Below are 20333 nucleotides of genomic sequence, written 5' to 3' on the forward strand. Positions count from 1 at the left end.
TTACTCGCTCCATCTATTTTTTTACATCCATGATTAATGGAACCTTCTGATGACCCGGCTTCTGACATGCTTTGAACTACCCATGTTCCATCACGACTAGACATGGCGGCCTGCAGTGAGTCTCTTCGCGTTGACAGAGAAAAATTGGACCCTTCATTTGATGGGTACAAATTGTCCTTGGACCCTCTTCCAGTTTACAACGTGTCAACAGAATCTGGTAATTATTATAAATTATTGTGAAATTATTTTGTACCTTTGCCCGAGACTTTCTGGGGAAAGTAAATCGTGCACACATGTCCCATCGTCCGTACGCGTACGTACAGTACATGCCTCAGAGTTGCTCCACGTCATCTTCTCCACGTCGTTTGCAACCATGTCATGAAACAAGAAAGGGGCCTTCGATCCTCTGTTTCCTGTAGCAAAAAAATAACAACAAACAACAACAAAACCAACATTATGATCGCACAACTAATTACTTTAATTTCGTAACTGTTCGTTTTGGTTTTTTTTTCATAAACGACATGATAACCTTTATCATGAAGTGTTGTTTTACTTTTGTTTTGTTTTGTATGTGTTTTTCCATATCAATTTCTCACTATGAACATGATGAATATGGGTGAAGTTGGGTGCAAATGCAATTCCAATTTCCCTTCAGCTTATGTAGCATAAGAAGAGTACGATTAGTTTGGCACGTTGGTAAACTGTTCACCAATAATCAAGCTCCCCAGTATGATGCATTTAGGCTGCATTCACAAAAAACGGGGGGGGGGGGGGGGGGGGGGGCTGGAAGAGGTGAGGGGTGATTTGAACATTTTGTGGTTCCCTTTTACTCTTTACATTTTCCGATTCCAAGGTGTAGTGGGTAATTCAATGAAAAATGAACAACATTTTAATGTCGCCCTTTGTTCTAATGTTAGTAATAATTAAACAAAATCTAGAACAATTTTGTCACATTTCATGACTTTTATCTCCAAAAAATCAAAACAAGTATGATTTTTCATTAAAAAAACAAACGTGGGCCTAGTAACAGGGCAGAGCTGCAACAGTTGATAATTTTTTCAATTCAATATTTCTATGCAATATATCAAATACAGTTTCTTGCTGTCTCCCTACAGCATGCTGAAACACACAATATTCAGTTTTTTGAGGAAGCTTCTATGTATGAATAGGTATTGGGTGATCATTGAATTCCAGTCCAGCCTGAAAGTCGATGATACAAATGCAAGGTACACATTGGCTGTGTTGGCAAGCTGAATACTGGACAGTTCAACATGCTGTAGGGAGTAGAACAAGAAGTCAGCTGTATAGACTGAACAAAAACACTGTCAAAATTATCAAAGTTAATAATTTCAGAGATTAAAAAAACGTTTATTTTATGGAATATTTTAACCTTCCAGTATTGTCAATTTTGAGCAGCGTCTAAGTCATATGTCTCATACTTTGAAAAAATATGTTTTGGTAGGCCACTGTGATCAGTTTTTTCACAACTTGGCAAAATTTAGCCAGGAATTCACAATTTGCATACTCTCTCATGATCGTCATTTTGTGTGCTCGTCAACAGGTGCCATTGACCTGGCCAGAGTTGGATTAACTCAAATCGACTGAGACTGATAAATCCAAAAGGTCCACAGATGAGTTTAAAATAAAAATGAATCAATTTCAGAACTTGCTTTAGGAATATGGCTCTACGAACTGCTAAGAACAGGTCATATCGAACATCTGCCCAATACCTGTTTATTTTTACTTTGCGTAAATCCCTATTAAATATGCAGCTATACGATAATTGGAAGGGGGACTTGAAAAGTTTGGATCATATACATGAGGGGGCTTACAATTTTTTGAGGGTATTGAGGGGGGATCCGAAAAAAGTAAGATTTGAATCGCAATTTGTTTTTCAATGAGCAGTCAATGGTTTCTGCTCGAATTTAACTTTTGACCTCCAATGTATTCAGTTCACTGTGGGCAAACATTGCAGAACTCGATGTTCTTACATGTTCTTATTGTAGTTAGCAGGAGTAGGGAATGAGTCTCAGATGGTCAATGATAAAGATGATACAAGTTTATGTATTCAAAGACTAATATATTTCATTATTTTGTGAGCTAAATAAGCGACACCGACTGGCGTAGTACCGGTAAACTACCAAAATAGTCTGTGGTTGGCTCGCAGCGGTTCTGTGGTGATGACCCTTGACCCGAGCATGATTGATACACCACAGCACTGCCGCGATATCACATGTATCAGTTATGTTAAGAAAATAGTTTTAGGCCACTATATAGGGTCCTCATCAAATGTTTTTGATGAACTTGTTACTTCTATTGATGAGCTTTTGTTAGAGGATATAAAAATTTTGTGAAATTTTAAGTTTGATAGGCTGCCATACTCAATAGATTTAATGAAATTAAGTGTCGTCTACCTGTGCCAGGAGGCACAGGACTATGGGTTGAATTTTTTAAGGTTTCACAAGGTTGAATGTGGGTCAACTATTAAAGGAAAACAGTCTCTTGTTTGTCTTCTTGTCTGTGTAGGAAATGTTTTACCATTATATATCAATTAATCAGAAGCTTACAATGATCATTCACACATTATTTATGTAAATTCAGACACAGTTTTGTAAAGTGGAGCCAAAGTCTGTGTGATGTAACATTATGGGCACTAATCATAATGTGGAATGCCGATGTCAATACTCTGTTTTCAATATTTCAAGATCTCATTGTAGGGGTGACATTGCCAGAGGCATTTGTGAAGAGGGAATCCTGCAATTGCACTTTCTGGAGAAAAATTTACAGCTTGTCAAAGAGGATGACAAGCTCCATTGGTCATCTGAAGCATGTAAAATGAGTATTAAATATAAATCCCTTTTCCTGCCGAGCGCCCCTGTCCGTTATCCTGCCAAGTCGGTCAAAACCGGCCCCCTTTTCCGTGTCTACAGAAGATAGGCTCTCCTGCACGCTTTCCTGCCAGGCATTTGGCGGGAAAATACCGCATTTTCGGGGTACGATTACCGACCATATACGTGTTAGACTTCAAAAATTTTTGCATGCCCGTATAGAGGGGCAACCGTGATGAGGTTGTGTCCAGAAATGACGAGGTCACGGGCGTTGTTTGCCCCGGGGGACGTGCACTTTTATGCCCTTTTCTAGCTTACTTTTGCGGAAGTAAAGCTCGTTCGCCGGCACGCACGGCCACACCGGGGAAACGTCACCTCTCTCGTGGGTTAGTAGAAGACCCAGGGGTTAGTGCTATGGGTGCGGCAGCACCCTCAAACCTGTCCTGTTTCCCCTGGGTTGTGTCACTTGGCCACGTACTTTGAACGACTTGGAAGAGTCGCACAGTGCAGTCTGCTTTGACGTAGTGTCAACGACATAGTTCCGCCATTGAAGGAAGGCGTGTACGTAGTTTGGCCAGTTCAGTGAACACTTAGCTCGTTAGTGTTACCGTTTCCTAACACGTTAGTTGTGCAGTTGTTACTGAGGTGCAGTTTTGTACCACCTTAGCTCTGGACAGTGCAACTGCTCTATGCACTAACCCCAACGACAGATGGTTGGTACAACGTCTACGTTGCACGAGCACAGCCTCCGTTGGGCTGTGCCCCTCCCACGTGATACAACGCACGTTCATCCATTACTATAGCGTCCTTACGGATCTGCCAAAACGAAAGTGGGGGTAAAAACAAAACAAACGAAAATATGCGATCATAGATAGTATTTTATTCGGGAATAATTTACATTATGCCGAACAATAAATCTCGGAGTCTGTCTCGACGTCCGAGTGCATGGTCCGTGTTTCAAAATTACAATCGGGGTGGCAGATCCGTGTTTCAAAAATTATAATAGGGGGAATTGTACAAAATAATCCGTCTAAACAAAACAAACGAAAATATGCGATCCATAGATAGTATTTTATTCGGGAATAATTTACATTATGCCGAATAATAAATCTCAGAGTCTGTCTCGACGTCCGAGTGCATGGTCCGTGTTACAAAGATTACAATCGGGGGATTGTACAAAATAATCCGTGTTTCAATTTACAATCAGCGGGATCGTAAAGCACAAACAAACGGCACAACCGTGCTCAAAATGTGATCATGGTCCGTGTTAAGAATACAGTCAAGCCATGTTAGGCGAAGCTGTCCCCTGTCCGTTATTTATGTCGGGTTCTCTTGCTGATGGGTGTCGTCGGGGCTGTGTGAGTAGAGGTCTGCACGTCAATGCTCCTCTTACCTCGTAGCATCATGCGATGATGAAAAGCCGCAAAACACTCGCCCTCGTGAAGATGAACCCCGCACAGACTACATCCTTTGGACGTCTCAGACATCGTCCGCTCGCAGTGGTCTTACCCTCTCTGCTGCATACTTTACAGCATTTCTGCCGCCCCTCCAAACGGCTGACAACGTGCATCGGCTGATTTTGTGGATTGATGTACGAGGCAAGAGAAACGGTGGCCTCGACCTCTCTCACACTGGGCTGCGATCGCCCACAATAACCGCCAATGAGTTGTTTCCCGACACGCAGATGAAACATCTTATGGGTCAGCTTACTATCAGGGTGTACATGCTTGAAGCATATATATGCATTTACCAGGGCAACATCAATCAGGTAACATGCCAGATATGTCCACCATCTGTGGTTCTTGCGCCCAGTGTGAAAGTACTTGCGCTTCTGGTTGGCTCGGTCGACGCCTCCCATGTACCGGCGATAATTATACAGCGACAGAGGCACTTGTCGCCGCTCGTCTCCCTCCCCCACTGGCACGCACTCCAAGGGTGGATAGACCGTATTCAAGATCAGCACCTGAGCGTTACTATCCTGATAAGCAGTGATGTTAAGACGAGAGTCTGTTCTGGTCGTGGCTTTCATATCCCCAACAGACAGAGGAAGGCGCTTCCTCTTACCCGGCGGAATTAATTGAGGGGGCATGGTGCGACGATTACGGCGGTTAAAACTCCCGACCATGTAGATCCCGGTCTCCATCAGCTCTCTAGCAGTAACGACCGTGCTAAACAGGCTATCACAGAATAGGCTGTGATTATATCCACAGAATGGCTGGACCAGCTCCATCGTAATTCTTTTCACCACACCTCGCTCCTGCCGTCTCCCATCAGTCGATCCCGATATTTCACACCTAGGTACGGTGCAAAGTTAGCGATGTATGCAGTGGTGGAGTCGCACAGCTGCCATATCTTGAAACCGTCTCGATCAGGCTTATGCGGTAATCTCTGCTTAAATTTAGAACGGCCCTTAAATCGCACCATGCCCTCGTCGATGGAGATCTCTCTACCCATCTTATAATTATTTACGCACCGGTCAACTATGGGCTCCATCCATGGATTGATTTTATACAGGGGATCCTCCTGACACCGACGTCGGCGGCGTGCCTCATCAGGATCACGACGTGGATCGTTCTCTGGGTCTGCCAGATGAAAGTATCGCATAAGCTGCTGAAAGCGACTGCGGGTAATCACAGTAGAAATACCCTGGTTTCTCAGAAAGGGATCGCTAGACCAATAATCCTCCACTGATGATTTACGGTCGATACCCATACAGACTAAGACGCCAATGAACGCCTGCACCTCTCGGTAGTCAGCGTTACGCCAGTATTATATCTATTTCCTAGCGATATGTCGCTGGTGGAATTTGGCGTATTTATTAGTCTCGTCCTTGGCCAATCTGATCAGTGTAGCTGGAATAAACTTAAAAAAGTAATCGAGCTCACGGGCGTGGCTGGGCAAGGTGAAAGTCGGTCCTCTCTCATGGTCAAAATCGGTCTCCTCAAATATATTAGCATCGGTAGTCTCCGACATACGCCAGACAGGAGGGGTGTCGTCCTCCGCCAACACAGCAGCAACGTCATCATCGTCGTCAGAGCTTGCCTCACCTACATACTGCCTGTCATAAAAGTCATCGTCCTCTGCCGCATCCTCGTCAACCTCCGAGTCGGACTCAGCGGTGATATCACCGTCGTCTGGGCGTCTGGGCCTGAACTCGCCCGTAGCGGCATCAAGGATCATATCTGGCTCAAAATCAGGTGGGCTATCCTGATAACGAACCCTCCGCACTATCTTTTTCGACGGGGACATCGCAGCACACGAAACTATGGCAGGAGCGGGCTCGGCAGCCTCTGCTGATGACGAGGACTCAAGCTCTTTCGCACTGGGCACAGGAACCTCTCCTGACGCAGGATGAGGGCTCATAGTAGCAACAGGTGGTGTCTCTCCCGGAGCAGCCGGGGGAGAACCAATGGCATCAGCCGTCTCATTACTCACTGTCTCACTAGCAGCAGCAGACGTAGTCTGTGCAGGTGAAGTATCTCCCACAAGAGCAGATGTAGTCTCTGCAGGTGAAGTAGTCTCTCCCGGAGCAGCCGGGTGAGAACCACTGGCAACCGGTGACCCGTCATCATCCTCATCGGCAGAACGATCGCTCTTACGTTTACGCTTACCACTGGGTTTTTCAGCCGGAGATGGCTTCGCCTTACGGGAGCGTTTCTTGCCCGACTTCTTAGAACGTTTACTAGGGACATCACAACGATCGCTACCACTACCGCCCGGAGACTCTGCATCTTTGAGCTTCAGTCGTCTGCTCGCCTTCAGAAAACTTTTGCGGTCCGTCAAGCTCATGTCTGGAACAGTGTCGACAGACTAGCAGGTCCCTCCCTTATAAAGCCACAGGGAAACAAAGCCCTGGACATGATTGGACGCAGGGGTGTTAATATATGCATCCACCTGTTATTATAATGGACCTACGGCAATCAGTCCACCAACCGGCGCTGACATTCCTACCCGTCATGTAAATTGCCTGTCCGCACCATTTGATATGCTAATAATACTCATTTGCGATGCAAATCCCTCGAGCACTTAGCATAACATAGTCAATGTCATTAGCATCTCAACTTGACATTCCGTCCAGCTGGTACGTGGCATGCGCACCTGCCACCCAAGGACGTTGGCCCAAGCCCATGTTTAGTACGGGTGGGAAACCCGTCTCTTTAACCTCATGTCCCTTCTAAGTACGCCTGCGCAGGGCGTATTGTCATCCAAGTCGGTGACAAGCCAACCCGACAGATCGCCCATTAAGCAGTAATGGACTGGCCGTCTCGTTCTTGTACGGCAACGAACAGTGCTTCAGCGGCTTGTTTAGGTCATAACCGTCGCCTGCCGAGCGGCTTACCCAACTAAGGCGGTCAAAGATGAAGGATGCCAAAATTGTCAACAGCTGTCTCGGCCTCGTCCGTTGGGCAAACATGGCTCCTTCAAATAACGTGGCCAGCACGTCTACGTCATCAGCGGTGATGACGACCCGTCATTGACGCCCGAGTGCGTAAAACTCGGAATATACCGACAGTACCTCTACCTGAGTCGGTCATACTACGGTATAAACCAAACACAGGTCTGCCAACTCCCGTTAGACTCGGCCGTTAGCCGAACTTCACAGGGACAACATAGGCGTAACAAGTCGGTGAACAACGGTTCACGCACCTAACCACAGCCGCCAAGTCGGTGAACAATGGTATCAAATTTTGAGGCCATGTTCCTGAATGGCAAGGCTGAGGCGGTGTGTTTCGTTGCACGGCTTGAACGTCTAGAGCCAAGTGCAGCCGACAACGTCCGACATCTGAGTGGGTAGTCTTTTCGAGAAGGTAACAAGTCGGTTAAAAGCGGTGGTTACCCTTCACAAATGTCGCTCAAGTCCGTTCGGATCAGTTCCATGTCAGGGACTAATCAAGCCGAGTCCGTCAAATCCGTCCGCACTTCCCGTCAATCAGGACCAAGTCCGTGATTTTCGTCTCGCACCATTGGCAAAAATTGCACCGCCAGCTGAGGCGGTCTTAGGCGGTTGCCTTACAGAAAGCCGAGTCCGTCAAATCCGTCCGCACTTCCCGTCAATCAGGACCAAGTCCGTGATTTTCGTCTCGCACCATTGGCAAAAAATTGCACCGCCAGCTGAGGCGGTCTTAGGCGGTTGCCTTACAGATTAGCGTTGCCGAGACGGTCAATTTCGGCCGCAATCTATGTAGTGCCTCAGAGCCAAGTTAACCCAAACTCCGCTAGAATACGTCAACGTGCTAACCTGCCAAGTACGCTACTCGTCCCCCCCAAAAAAACCAGTCCCCCACCGGGGTGGGGGACTGGCTGGGTAGCTTCCGCACCTTTCCCTGTCGTTGGACTCTCTGTGAAGCCATTTCGAGAGCAACCGCGTTCCTCGCCCAAAACCTGTCCTCAAACGACCCCTAGCGCGAGCAAGGGTTTGCTACACGTAGTTCCGTCGACTAGGCAGGAAAGGGGGTACCAAAAAGTAGCCCGATTTCCACCGCCTTGGCAGGATAACGCCGTGGCTGCTCAGCTTCTAGCTACACCGAATTTCAAGCGGATTTTCACCGACTTGGCAGGAAAAGTATTAAATATAAATACCTGTAAACCATGTAACTTCGTATTTGCACCCATGACACTCTTTTCTCAATTTTACCTGACTACATGAAGCACTATCCACATATACAAATCATGTAGCACCATGGGTAATCTTTAGCCCTATGAATTATTGTTCTAATAGTGAATCTTTCCAATTTGATGTGTAATTTTCCCAAAAATGGACTTGTTTAGATTATTATTATTAAAATTTGTTTTTGTGCAAATGATAGTGAAATTTTCCAATGTTAATTTTAAGGCCTCTTTTCCAAAACCTGGTTTTTATAGCTTTAAACTTTGGTACATGTATGTGCATGTCCAGTGAGGACCTTACAGGATTTGTTCAAAAGATGATGAAATGAACCACACATTAAATTTTTGTTGCAAAAATCCGATTGCTTCTTTGAAAGAACTTCCTAAGGTAATAACACCATTGAGGTTATCCAAATGACAACCATTTTCAGTAATAGAGCGCGAAGCCACTGCAGTGAACTGCAATAAAACTGCTTACACTAATTAGTTTCAGCTGTAGCCGTGGCCACTTTGGTGTTGAGCAAGGCTACTTGATAAAGACCAAAAAGTCTGCTTGTACAAAGGCAAAACTAGCTCTGTCTGAGGCTCGAGTTGTAAATGAGAGTTTACGATTGGCATCCTGTGTTCAAGATTAAGATGCAATGTAAACATTACCATGCACTGGTCCATGTACAAATCTTTTTTATTTCAACTTCCCCGGACAAACTGTCTGCATGGGACATACAATGTTGTCGACTTTGCCAGCTGGCTACAGCTGAAACTAATTAGTGTGAGCAGTTTTATTGCAGTTCACTGCAGTGGCTTCGCGCTCTATTACTGAAAATGGTTTTATGTTGAAATTTGATATGTGAAGTTTCTATGCCATTTTCTCATTATAGCTCAAAAAATGTTACACTGAAACTTCATATCCAATACTGGTACCTGTCAGATTTGGTAAGTTAAATGTACATAAGTTCTTAACAAAATGGATGCACAGTGTCATTGATGATATTCCTCTCCAGGTGTGGATGAAGTGAAGCTCCATGAAAACCAATATTCACTACAGCATGTGAAAGCCTTTGGAATCCGTAACTATCTTGTGACTGATCAATGGAATCCACATTGTGTTTTCTACGTTGATGATCAATGGAAAGTGAAGCAGATGAGAGTAGTACTAGTAAGTAAATACATTGAACCAGAAATTTTTCTGTTATCAAAAATATCCATGTAGCTCATTCTGCTCTGTCAGGCATCCTGCTAAGATATTGTTGAAGACATTATGCTTATGATATGTTGTAAATTGTCTTCAAAGCAAAACTCAAGTGTAGGATATGCAGTACACCCAAGAAACAAATGTTATATACTGTATTGTCTGGTATACATGTATTCATTATATGCTGTTATCTGCACAATTCTCACCCAGTAGAATGTAGCAAGTTACAAGACTCAGATTTTCAATCACTGCTTTCTGAACAATGTACTGATTTTGATATTTTTATGATCTTTAATTGAAAAATCTTTTGTCTCTGCTGATCAATCATGTGAAATTTGATTGTCAAAAGTATGTTGATATATTATTGGCAAAAGATCAAACATATCAGGAAGGACTTATGTGAAATTAGACTCTGATCTGAGTGTTATGTAGAAATTCATCTTTTTCAAAGTCATTATACTATATGGTAATTTCAAAATCTTTCAGTTGATATGATTTTATGTGTGTAATCTTGCCTACAGGAAACCCAGCTGGATAGCCCAAAGTCTGTTTTCCAGATACCAGCAACCAATCACAAATCAGCTTCAAATAGACACTTTGTATCGTTTCATTTTCCTGGGCCCCATTGGTCAGTTCTAGCTGATGGGGCAGGTACGCTGTATATCCTGGAAACTAACAACAGGGATGAAGCCACACCACCTGAATGGAAGGTAATGACAATGATATGACAGTCAAGATAAAGGACTGAAGCACATTAGCAGATCACATATGTTAAGTCTACCTATGAAGTGTCTTCAGTATAATCATTAGTAGTCAAAGTATCTGGTTTTCAACATCTTTAATGTTTTGTACACAGTATTGTACACAACAACACAGAGTATACATTGACCTTTCCTTGTGTTTAGATTTTTAAACCATTGACTTGAATACAGAGGTTCCCGACACTTCGCACCAAAACCACTTCGCACCATACCATCTCGTCCCATACCATTTCGCACCAAAACCACTTCGCACCAAAACAACCTCGTACCAAAACCACTTCGCCCCAAAAGTCACGTCGCCCCAAACCATTTCGCCCCCAAAACAATGCCACTTTGCCCCAAACTTATCGCCAACCGGTAAAGCTGAAAATAACCAACCACTGCCATCGAAGTTTTCATCACATTTCTATCATCCCAGGACTGAAATCTTGAAATTGTACACATTTCGAGAAAATGACATGGTGCAAATCCGCGCACGGCACCTGAGTTGTAGCATTGAGTAGTTTGCGTGTTTCTTTTTCTTTTTCCTTCGTTTATGGTTTCATGCAACAATAAATGTTTCGTGGTAGCCAAAATGTCTTGACACATTAATGCTTCCAAGTTGCATGTAAAAACAACGTTATGATACGTCGTGGCATCGTTGTTTTAGGACGAGTTGATGGCGCTATTCTTTGGGCGAAGTGATTTTAGTACGAGGTGGTATTGGGGCGAAGTGGCGTTGAACGAATGTAGTACTTGGGACGAGGTGGTTTTGGTACGAAATGGTTTTGGGGCAAAGTTGTGTGGGGCGAACTGGTTTTGGTGCAAAGTGTCTGGACCCCGAATACAGAAATACCATTTCATTATTGTGTCAACAAGTTGACTGAATTATGCCTAACAAATTTGTTAAAACATTTTTCCATTATTGTTATTTATTTTTTGCATTTAACCCTTGTCCTGTCAGGCCCGTCACTTCACCATTAACAAAGTCATTAAAAACTGGTGTTGAGCCAAAACCTACATGTGTTTTCACCTACTTGGTATGATATGTTACAGTGGATTAAGTCGGGAAAAATTGTGTTTACAGCAGGGATAGAATATATTTTTATTTCTTGTGGCAAAAGTTTGCCACCGAATATAAAATCAGGTGGCAATTATGAAAAATCTGGTGGCAGTTTTTGATCGGTATAATACAACATTTTGTCATTGCCACATACTCATTATAATTTATAAATTCTTGAAAATATGGTGAGTACACGTCACAAAAATCAACCCATACTGCAGGCCTCGAAAAAAATTTTCAAACTTACCAACCGTGGGACACGTGAATTTCATTTTTACTTGCCCGACAGGAAAAATTACTTGCCCTAAATTTCTAATAACTATACTAGTAATTTGTAACAGAAAGCAAGAGTTTGGCAATATGAAGTGAATTCAAAGAGGGAAAAACATTCAAACATGCTTGTTAAAATGAAGGACTATTACCAATCTGAAATGTCGCAGAAGAAATGTGAGAATACTTTAGTTTTTTCTGTAGATTTGGCCATCTAGAAAACATCTTTGAATGTGGAATTTTTCCAAAACCTAATCCAAATTAAAATCTTTGCATAAGAGTAATAAGATTGTGTGATTTACAATGTGCATAGCTGGCTGCTGCTCTTTATTATCAAGCTGAGATCACAAACAACTGCTCTGCTAGTGTTTATCTGCCAATGCATACGCACATGTACATCTGTAACCCTTTTACCTGTTTACATGTTTACTCACTGAGCACAGCCGTCTTTCAAAGTTTTATTTTGATAAATGTATTCGTCAAGAGAGCAGATTCAAGTTTCGTTTTCGTTACTCTTCAGTGCAGATTTGTTTTCTGTAAGTGAGAGCCGATCCCTAACAACCAAGGTCACGTAATTTGAAACTGTCTGCATCTCACACACTACGTAGCTGCAATATGTGGCCTCCTTGGTCGACTGAGTCTGTTTCGACTACGATGTAAACTTGTACTTTTTTATCTGGGTGTTGATTTACGTTGAACAGTAAGCATTGCCGAGATCCATGGCCTCGAATAAGTTTACATCCATTTACCAAGCACAGGGTGCAATTACACTATCACGTGAAGCCGATTGACTGTTACGACTAATGCTGCACTTGCACAAAGAGAATGGCAACCACTGTCAAGAGCATACCACTTTACGGCACACATACAAAACAGTGAGTTCACTCCGTGTCGTCGGAGAGAACATGTCGCAAAACTGTATTTTTACGACTTTTTGTGTTTTACAACAGCAAGAACGATTATTTTGCGATGTCTGGCGGATTTTCAAGGGTTTTCAGAAAAAAACTTTTGAGAGTTGAAGGACTTACAATGATTGTAGGCGTGTACAGACCTAATGAAATACGTTTTCAAGCTTGAATTGTCCAGAGCTTAGTTAATTCAACCGCTGGTGCACTTGCCCGTCGGACGGGAAGCATATTGATTTTACTTGCCCGAACGCAAAATTCACTAGCCACGGGCATCGGGCGATAGGAATTTTTGAGCCCTGTACTGGCCAATGAATTGCAAGTATTTATTGTTATTTAATTCATGCAGGCTGCAGTTTGGCTTCGTTTTCAAAATGTCAAAACATGATTTTATCTTGTGCCGTATGACTGCATATGCGGCTATCACAGAGGGCAACAACATGTCCAATGTACAAAAGCTGCTGTCATCGATATTGAGATTAGCCAATCACAAGTTTGGATTCACGCTGTGTTTTCATTCATGCAAAAATGTCGCAATTAGTTTGGGTTTTTTTGGGCTAATGGGTTTTTCCGCCGTCAGACAGCGCGTGTTCCTTCAGACTAGTGTTCCTTCATTCAAGCTGTAGGATCGATGACATGATGACCCAGAATTTAGTGGCAGAAAAATACCACCAGAAAAAAATTTTGGTGGCAGATTGACAGTTTTTGGTGGCAAATGCCACCATTGCCACCGATTATTTCGATCACTGTTTACAGTATCTATGGTTTCAGAGGCCTTCAAATAATGTTCAAGCCTTCATTAAAATGCAATATGTGGGATATATGTTGAGCCACACTAGTTTTAACCAACTTGATCTGATGGTGACATGAACTTAGCAGGATGAGTGTTATTGTGTGTTACCTGCAAACACCTTTTCCCTCCCCTCTCCCAACAAACCACTTATGAATGTACATTCATCAGTCATACAGTATGAGTGTAAATTGCTTGCAATGTGCAATCCAGAATGTTCATCCTGCTTATGTACGTGGAAATCTGTAGTTTTACAACTCATTATGGTAAGATATGCATATCTTATTGCATTGCAGATTGCATTTTCTGAGGCAGTTTGTGGCAGTGAAAGACCATTTGTCGTGTTGGATTCCACTGTACACACAGCAGACTCTAAATGTACCATGGACTGTCTCTTGATTTACATTGAAGAAGCAAAGCCAGATAGTTCCAATGAACCACAGTCACCAAAATCTAATTTCACATCAGTGATTGAATGGGTTACAATCACTAGACAAACAGGTAATTACAGTTGGAATGTTGGGGTGGAATGAACTGTGTCTGATCAAGAAGAGAGTTGTAAGTAAGAATTATTTGGAATGAAATCATTTCAAATGATATGGCAAATTTTGCTCTCCATGGTATATGCAGGCACAAGGTTCACTAGCAACTTAAACTGAAAGGCCTTGATAATTGAAACGCTTGATATGTGATTCAAGTTTATGATCAAAATTGTCAGCATTGAAACTGAATTTGTTCACTGTTTGATGTTTCCTCAAACATATCTTAAAAGAGGCCTTCATGAGAGGAAGCTACGCGTTACATTTCCATACAAGTGTATAGTGACACGTTAGTTCTGGAGTTGTTCCAGACAGTTTACTAGTGTAAGCCATCAGTCACAGCCACAGTGCTTAAGATACCAGTTATTCTATACAAACATATTTTATCGTGATTTCTGGTGAATCTTTGTGTACAGAAATACACAGAGGAGATTCATCAGTTTGGAAAACATAGTTGAGGGCCCCAACAGATAACCAGTACCCATATTTGTGAGTTGCACTTCCTGGATTTTGGTTTAATGCATTGTGCAAAAGTGTGACAAAAGTCACAAACAAAATAATTGATATTGTCACATGTTAATGTTCTGCAAGTTATAAACAGCCATTTTAGTTTTCCCTGTGAATACTGGTAAGCAATGCTTATTTATATGATTCACCATTCTCATTTCATTTTGTAAGCAGATACTGAGCAGTTTCAAGTTGAAAGAAAGAGAAAACTTCAGTCTAAAGCGGCACCTCAGTACGTTGCGTTAGAGCCATCTGGTGAAGCTGTATATATAGCAGCAGACTCTGATTATGAAATGATTGAAGACTCTGTCAAACCGGTCAAAGTGAAAGAAACTACTAAGAACAAATACCAGAAAGGTAATGCACTGGATGTACCAGATTTGACAAAAAGTGATAAAGTGCATGATACACATGTATGTGGTGATGTTTTTGTAAAGGTTTCATTTTCACAAATTACACATATTTATGTGAGTCAACATTTAAAAATAAGATTTTCCACCATTTCCTGTGAAAGTCTTTGAATGCTGGAGGCTTTACAACTCTATGTGTCAACTCATACAAGATCATCAAAATTTTTACTGTTTTCCCTTTCTTGATAAGCAAGTGTTTCCCATCTTGATATGTACATCAACCAGTAGATTTCATTCTGCACATTTGATATCTCCTTTGGAAAAGGAAAAAGGATTTGTTTCAAGTGTTGAAATATTGGTTTAAACTATTCATGTTGCAGATACTGTGTACAGTTGGACCCAGTCTGTAGATGATGTGACTGTAACATTCATTTTACCAGAAGGAGTAGGAAAAGCTGACATTGACTACAAACTGACATCCAAGGACATTAACCTTGGTATTAAGAACCTTGTGATGTTACTGAAAGGAGAACTCTTCAATTCAGTAGATGTTGAAGCAAGTACATGGACAATAGAAAACAGAAAGTATGTATGTGTATTTACAGCAAAAGCTACAAAGTTTGCAATATGATATAGTATACTTGATATTTGTAATCCAGAGGAGGAGGGATATTGAGGTGGAGTGGGCAAGAGTTTGCCATGATGGTGATCAAAAATGTTGTAGTTTGCTGAATGAAGGGGATGACATTTTTTTTTGACAAAGATGATGACCAAAAATTTCCACTTGTATAATGGCCATGTCTCTTTATAAAAGGTGAACATCCCTGTACAAGTGACTGCCTTCAGCTTGTGGAAGAACCTATATGTTCAAGCTGTCAGGTTTCAGATGCATTGTGTAATCTTGAATTTTATCTCCGTTTTGCAATGTAGGTTTGAACTGACACTGTCAAAGAGTGAGAGTGGTCCATTTTGGTCAGAGGTAGTGAGGGGTGATAAACGAGGGGAATATGTTACAGATTCTGACCAAGCTGCTGAAATGTATGAGAGACTTTCACATCTTACTTCAGACCAGTTGGTAAGTTTTAAATCATAGTTAAAAACTATCTACTGTTGATTTCCCAATTGAAGCCGCGGCTTGTATTAGAAACATTTTTGAGGGACCCCTGGGACCACGCACTGAAGTCATGGTGGGGCTTCAATTAGGTACATTTCCTGTGTTTTGATATTTTTCTCAATGCTCACCAAGCATTGCAGGGGCATTCGCTATTGTATGCAAATTAGTACCAATGCGTGAATAAATTACCCGCATAAAAAGTCCCTACCCTAGTGTAACTCCAATATAGAAACGTTAGGAGAGTGTATTTGGTCGTTAAACTTGGTAAAATTCCTTTAGATAATAAGGAAACTATTAAAAGATGTTAAAACAATGGAAACTGGAGTTCCCTTGACAGCATCGTAAGGAAAATGACACGTTTTCCAGCACTTTCTTGATTCTCTGACCCTGGTCACCCCCGTCCTCTAAATAGAATAGTCTCACTAAGGTCGGCCATGTTGATCAGCAGCGGGCATGATGTCTTTGTTTCAAGTGGTTTCAAGGGGTTTTTGGACGCTGAAATTTCACAAAAATGTCACTTCTGTACTCAGAGATTATACAATCAATTTCTTGGGACGTGTAAGTCGATTTTGAAAGCAATAGAAGATCAAATGGTGTTGAAAAAAAATCGTGCATAAAATTAGCATAAATTAAGCGTCCACTGCAGATGGGTCCCCTTGATTTACAGCCGTCTTGTGTTGCCGAACCGGTGGCTCGTACTTGAATACTGCAATAAAGGCAAGTGAATAACCTTTGGTAACTTTACTGCCATGTTTTTGTGAACTATTTTGCGGTCAAATTTTATTTTCTCATGATCAAAAACGGAACGTGTACAAGCTTATACGCACCCACCATGGTCATTCAACAGCCACAGTACAGTATAGGCATGGTAGTTCATTATGGCAATATGATGCAGGTGGTGGTGTTGTACGTCAGGCATCGGTAAGGGTACGTGGGTATTGAATGAAAACTACGTATTTGAAACATGGTATCTCAATCTCTCAACTATTTTAACTTGTACACAAACACCGTTGCTTCAAAATTGTTGCATCAGGTATTGACTATGGCGGTGTTTACCACACTGACAAAAACTTCGGCCGTGTTCAAACATACACACAACGTACCGATACATGGGGGCATTGTTTGTACTTTGTTACTATCATTGACAAAATGCACAATGGTAGAAGTGTTAAAAAGGAACTTTTTATTGTGTATTTTTTCTGTAAGAAAGACACCTGTCAATCATTAGCACAAGTCAATGACGCATTGCAAGCCAGCTGGTGTGAATTTCAGCATGCATTGTTTCATGATGGGCTCAGAGAAGGGGTGCGGCTTCTATTATGGTACAATTCAAAAACCCCAAATGGGCAAACAATGAGCCAAGACAATGTTTCAAAGTCAGGGTGCGGCTTCAATTAGAGGTGCGGCCTCAATTGGGAATTTTACGGTACTGTTGATTGACCAATCAGAGTGCTCAATTCAGGGTGTTTTATCTACTCGTAAAGCCTTGGTCACCAAATTCCAGAAACGAATGACAGCGCCATAGTAAAGTACTGTCCAATCAAAAGTGAACATGTCATAATCTGTAGACATCTGGTACGTTTTAATATTCAAATTTGGTAACACAGCGGAAACCAGCTGCAACACAAAATCTGCTGTGGTACAAACATAAACTAATGTGCCCTAGGGCATTTATAGGATGTTCCATTACATTGGAAGGCTATTTCACAAATAACAGTTTTAATTCATATCCTAAACATAATACATTGACAAAGGGGACGGTTGACGTAAACACATTGAAAACGAAAATATATCAGTTAGGGGCGATAGTTTTTAAGTCGGATAAAACCCTTGTACTCGGGCTCTTCTGGTATATAAAGTCCAACCCACGATAAAATGTCTCGGCCTGCGGCCTCGACATTTTATCGTTGGGTTGGACTTTATATACCAGAAGAGCCCTCGTACTCGGGCTTTATCCTATACATAACACCTTCAATTTGTAACAAATGTCAAGCATAGTATGCACTGTATGAATTTGACCAGAAGTCACATGTATTTCATTTTGTTGAGTTTTTCAATTTCATTATAGAGTGAGCCACCTTATTTGACTAAAAAGTGCCTGTTGTAACATCCATGGTGTGATTACATTACATTGCCCAGATCTCTTTTGTTTAAGTATAAATTTTGTTTGACATGGACCTTGTGACACATAATATGGCTAGTTATCAATTGGGTTCTAACTCAAAACATATGGAATCCAGTCGCCTAGCAGAGAGGCAACAGACACCAAATCCCCACCCTCAAAAAGAGTGTTTCAAAAACTGAACCAAGTTATTACATTCCACAGTCTTGAATCCCAGAGGTACCGTTTCTTGTAATAGAAGTCAAATTTTAACCCTAAAAACAATACGGTTGCTGAAAACTTTTGCCAAGAAAGGTATTTAAAGTGACAGTGATATATGACATGGATGCCTGTTTTCTCATTCAGAGTGTTGGCAATGATGAGATGAAACCAGCATATAACTCACAGGAATTAGAAGAATGTGATGCTTTTCCAGAGGATACCTCAGCAATGACCAGAATTGATGGCAATGAACACAAAATAACAAACAAGGTTTGTCACAATCTTTACACTCTCTTAAAGGCACATGTTTCTATTCCACAGGATTTAGTTTGTTCTGTGGAAAAACTTATACATTAACACTCACCCATCAGGTCATCATTTAGTTTGAAATGTAGTGAACATACTTTTCTTTCTTACTTGTTATGTTTGCTTTTTCAAAATTTTTGAAGCATCTTCAATCATTTTGTGAAGGCATTAAAGTTAGTATTTTTGCCAGTTCCCAGTTTGTATATAAGAGTTCTCTCAGTTATTAATGTTGAATGTACATTTGTTGTTCAAATCTAGGTGAGTCTTGGAAGCAACCAGTGGTTATTCAACGTGGCCATTGAACCAGGCAAGGCACCAGCCACCTGCTTACGTCATGATGTTGATGGCTTAATATGGCAACCAGACAAACCTGATAGTGGTGGATCACCGTGGAAACACATCGCTACATTTAATGCTTTAGGCTATGTGCAGGCATCCAAAAGGGATCGCAAGTTTGCCAGTTGTGCACCTGACTTCTCCTATGCTGCTTTGTGTGACTGTTCCAGACATGTGTATGTGTATAGACAGTGTATACCGACACAAACTCCTCTCAGAAATAGAAAAACTGGTAAAATAATTGGCCAAGTTGCTAAACAACAGCTTGTTACTCTGGAAACAAATGATAGTATATTAGGATTTCAAACATCAAATGAAAGACTATATATACTCACAAGAGAGAAGATTTACGTAGTCAGAATTCCGAAGGCATAACTGTGAATGTATCCAGCAAGCTGCAGTGTTTTCAAATGCTCTATAGTTGTAATACACGTTTTAAATTTTCCTTCAAATGGTTTATGATGATCACGCACAAGATCAGTGTAGCACTGAGCAGTATCCAGCAATTACTTGTTAGTGAAGCAATTGAGAAGATTGAAACAGAGTTGCAGCCAGGACACGCCCTTGCGACAATGTCCATAAAACGGAACCCATTGTCCCGCATTTTCGCATTCTGTGGGTCACCTCTTGGGCACTCATGTGTCGTCTGTGTTTCAATGGGTGTAGTCTGTAAGTAATGTCTGATACTGACAATGACCTTTGTTTTGCATGATTATTTTAAGACATGTATTTATGTACTTTCGGAGCTGTGATTAAAAATAATTTGAACACTGAACTTTTATTAAATCTTGCTTGTCCGACTGAGCTCCGTTAGGTGGCAGATCCATTATACTGCTTCAGTTACTGAAGTTGAAGCATGGCGGTCCCGGTAGCTTGAATTTTGTTTTGTGAAACTAATTTGTTACAAAAATGATACAAAATTTGATTGACAACTGATGCATAATGTCCCCAAAATGTGCAAAATGTCCCCAAAACTTAGCGGTAGAGGGCCACATTGTCAACAGGTTTAAAAATCCTGGTTGCAACTCCGAAGAAGAAGGAAAATTTTCTCATTTTAGATGTCATTGCCATGCTTTTGTGTTTCATCTCTGATCTTTGTTAAATTTATGTCACCTTTGTATACCAAACACTTATAAAGTATTGCTGCAAAAAGATAATTGTGGAACACAATCCCTCCAGCTGTGAATGGTGAGTGAAAGTAATGAATTAGATCCTATGCTGACAGGTTCAACAGAAGCTAAGCTTTATGGAATGAATGGAATTGGATGTACAAATAATTAATGAGAAAATAATCGTACTGCACATAGTGTGGTCATATGAGCAACACTGGATGAAAACTTTCCCAGAAATCAAAACAAAAAAAAAGAGTTCAGTCTCTGAGATTTTTGGTCAATAATGGATAATGTCTTTATAAAACCATGTAGTAGTATTGTCATTGTGAGAGACCTCTGAATAAGAGCATC

The 20333-nt window shown here is 41.5% G+C and overlaps 1 protein-coding gene across 1 annotated transcript; it reads left to right on the forward strand.

Moving 5' to 3' along the window:
- Nucleotides 1-81: 81 nt before the first annotated feature.
- LOC139148389 (nudC domain-containing protein 1-like) lies at nucleotides 82-19656 on the forward strand. The gene is made up of 9 exons (XM_070719824.1): nucleotides 82-217; nucleotides 9437-9591; nucleotides 10149-10337; nucleotides 13692-13896; nucleotides 14616-14798; nucleotides 15172-15376; nucleotides 15722-15866; nucleotides 18373-18498; nucleotides 18793-19656. The coding sequence occupies exons 1-9, from the start codon at nucleotides 103-105 to the stop codon at nucleotides 19243-19245; spliced, it is 1776 nt and encodes a 591-aa protein (XP_070575925.1). The 5' UTR covers nucleotides 82-102; the 3' UTR covers nucleotides 19246-19656.
- Nucleotides 19657-20333: the final 677 nt, after the last annotated feature.

The sequence above is a fragment of the Ptychodera flava genome, chromosome 13 (genome assembly GCF_041260155.1).
Source record: "Ptychodera flava strain L36383 chromosome 13, AS_Pfla_20210202, whole genome shotgun sequence".
NCBI classification, from domain to species: Eukaryota; Metazoa; Hemichordata; class Enteropneusta; family Ptychoderidae; genus Ptychodera; species Ptychodera flava.

What these genes read in the sequence shown, in the direction of transcription:
- LOC139148389 (XM_070719824.1), top strand. Translation starts at nt 103, where the DNA reads ATGGCGGCCTGCAGTGAGTCTCTTCGCGTTGACAGAGAAAAATTGGAC. An exon ending in TACAATCACTAGACAAACAG is followed by an intron (nt 13,897 to 14,615) that starts GTAATTACAGTT and finishes TTTTGTAAGCAG; the next exon opens with ATACTGAGCAGTTTCAAGTT. An exon ending in TGGACAATAGAAAACAGAAA is followed by an intron (nt 15,377 to 15,721) that starts GTATGTATGTGT and finishes TTTGCAATGTAG; the next exon opens with GTTTGAACTGACACTGTCAA.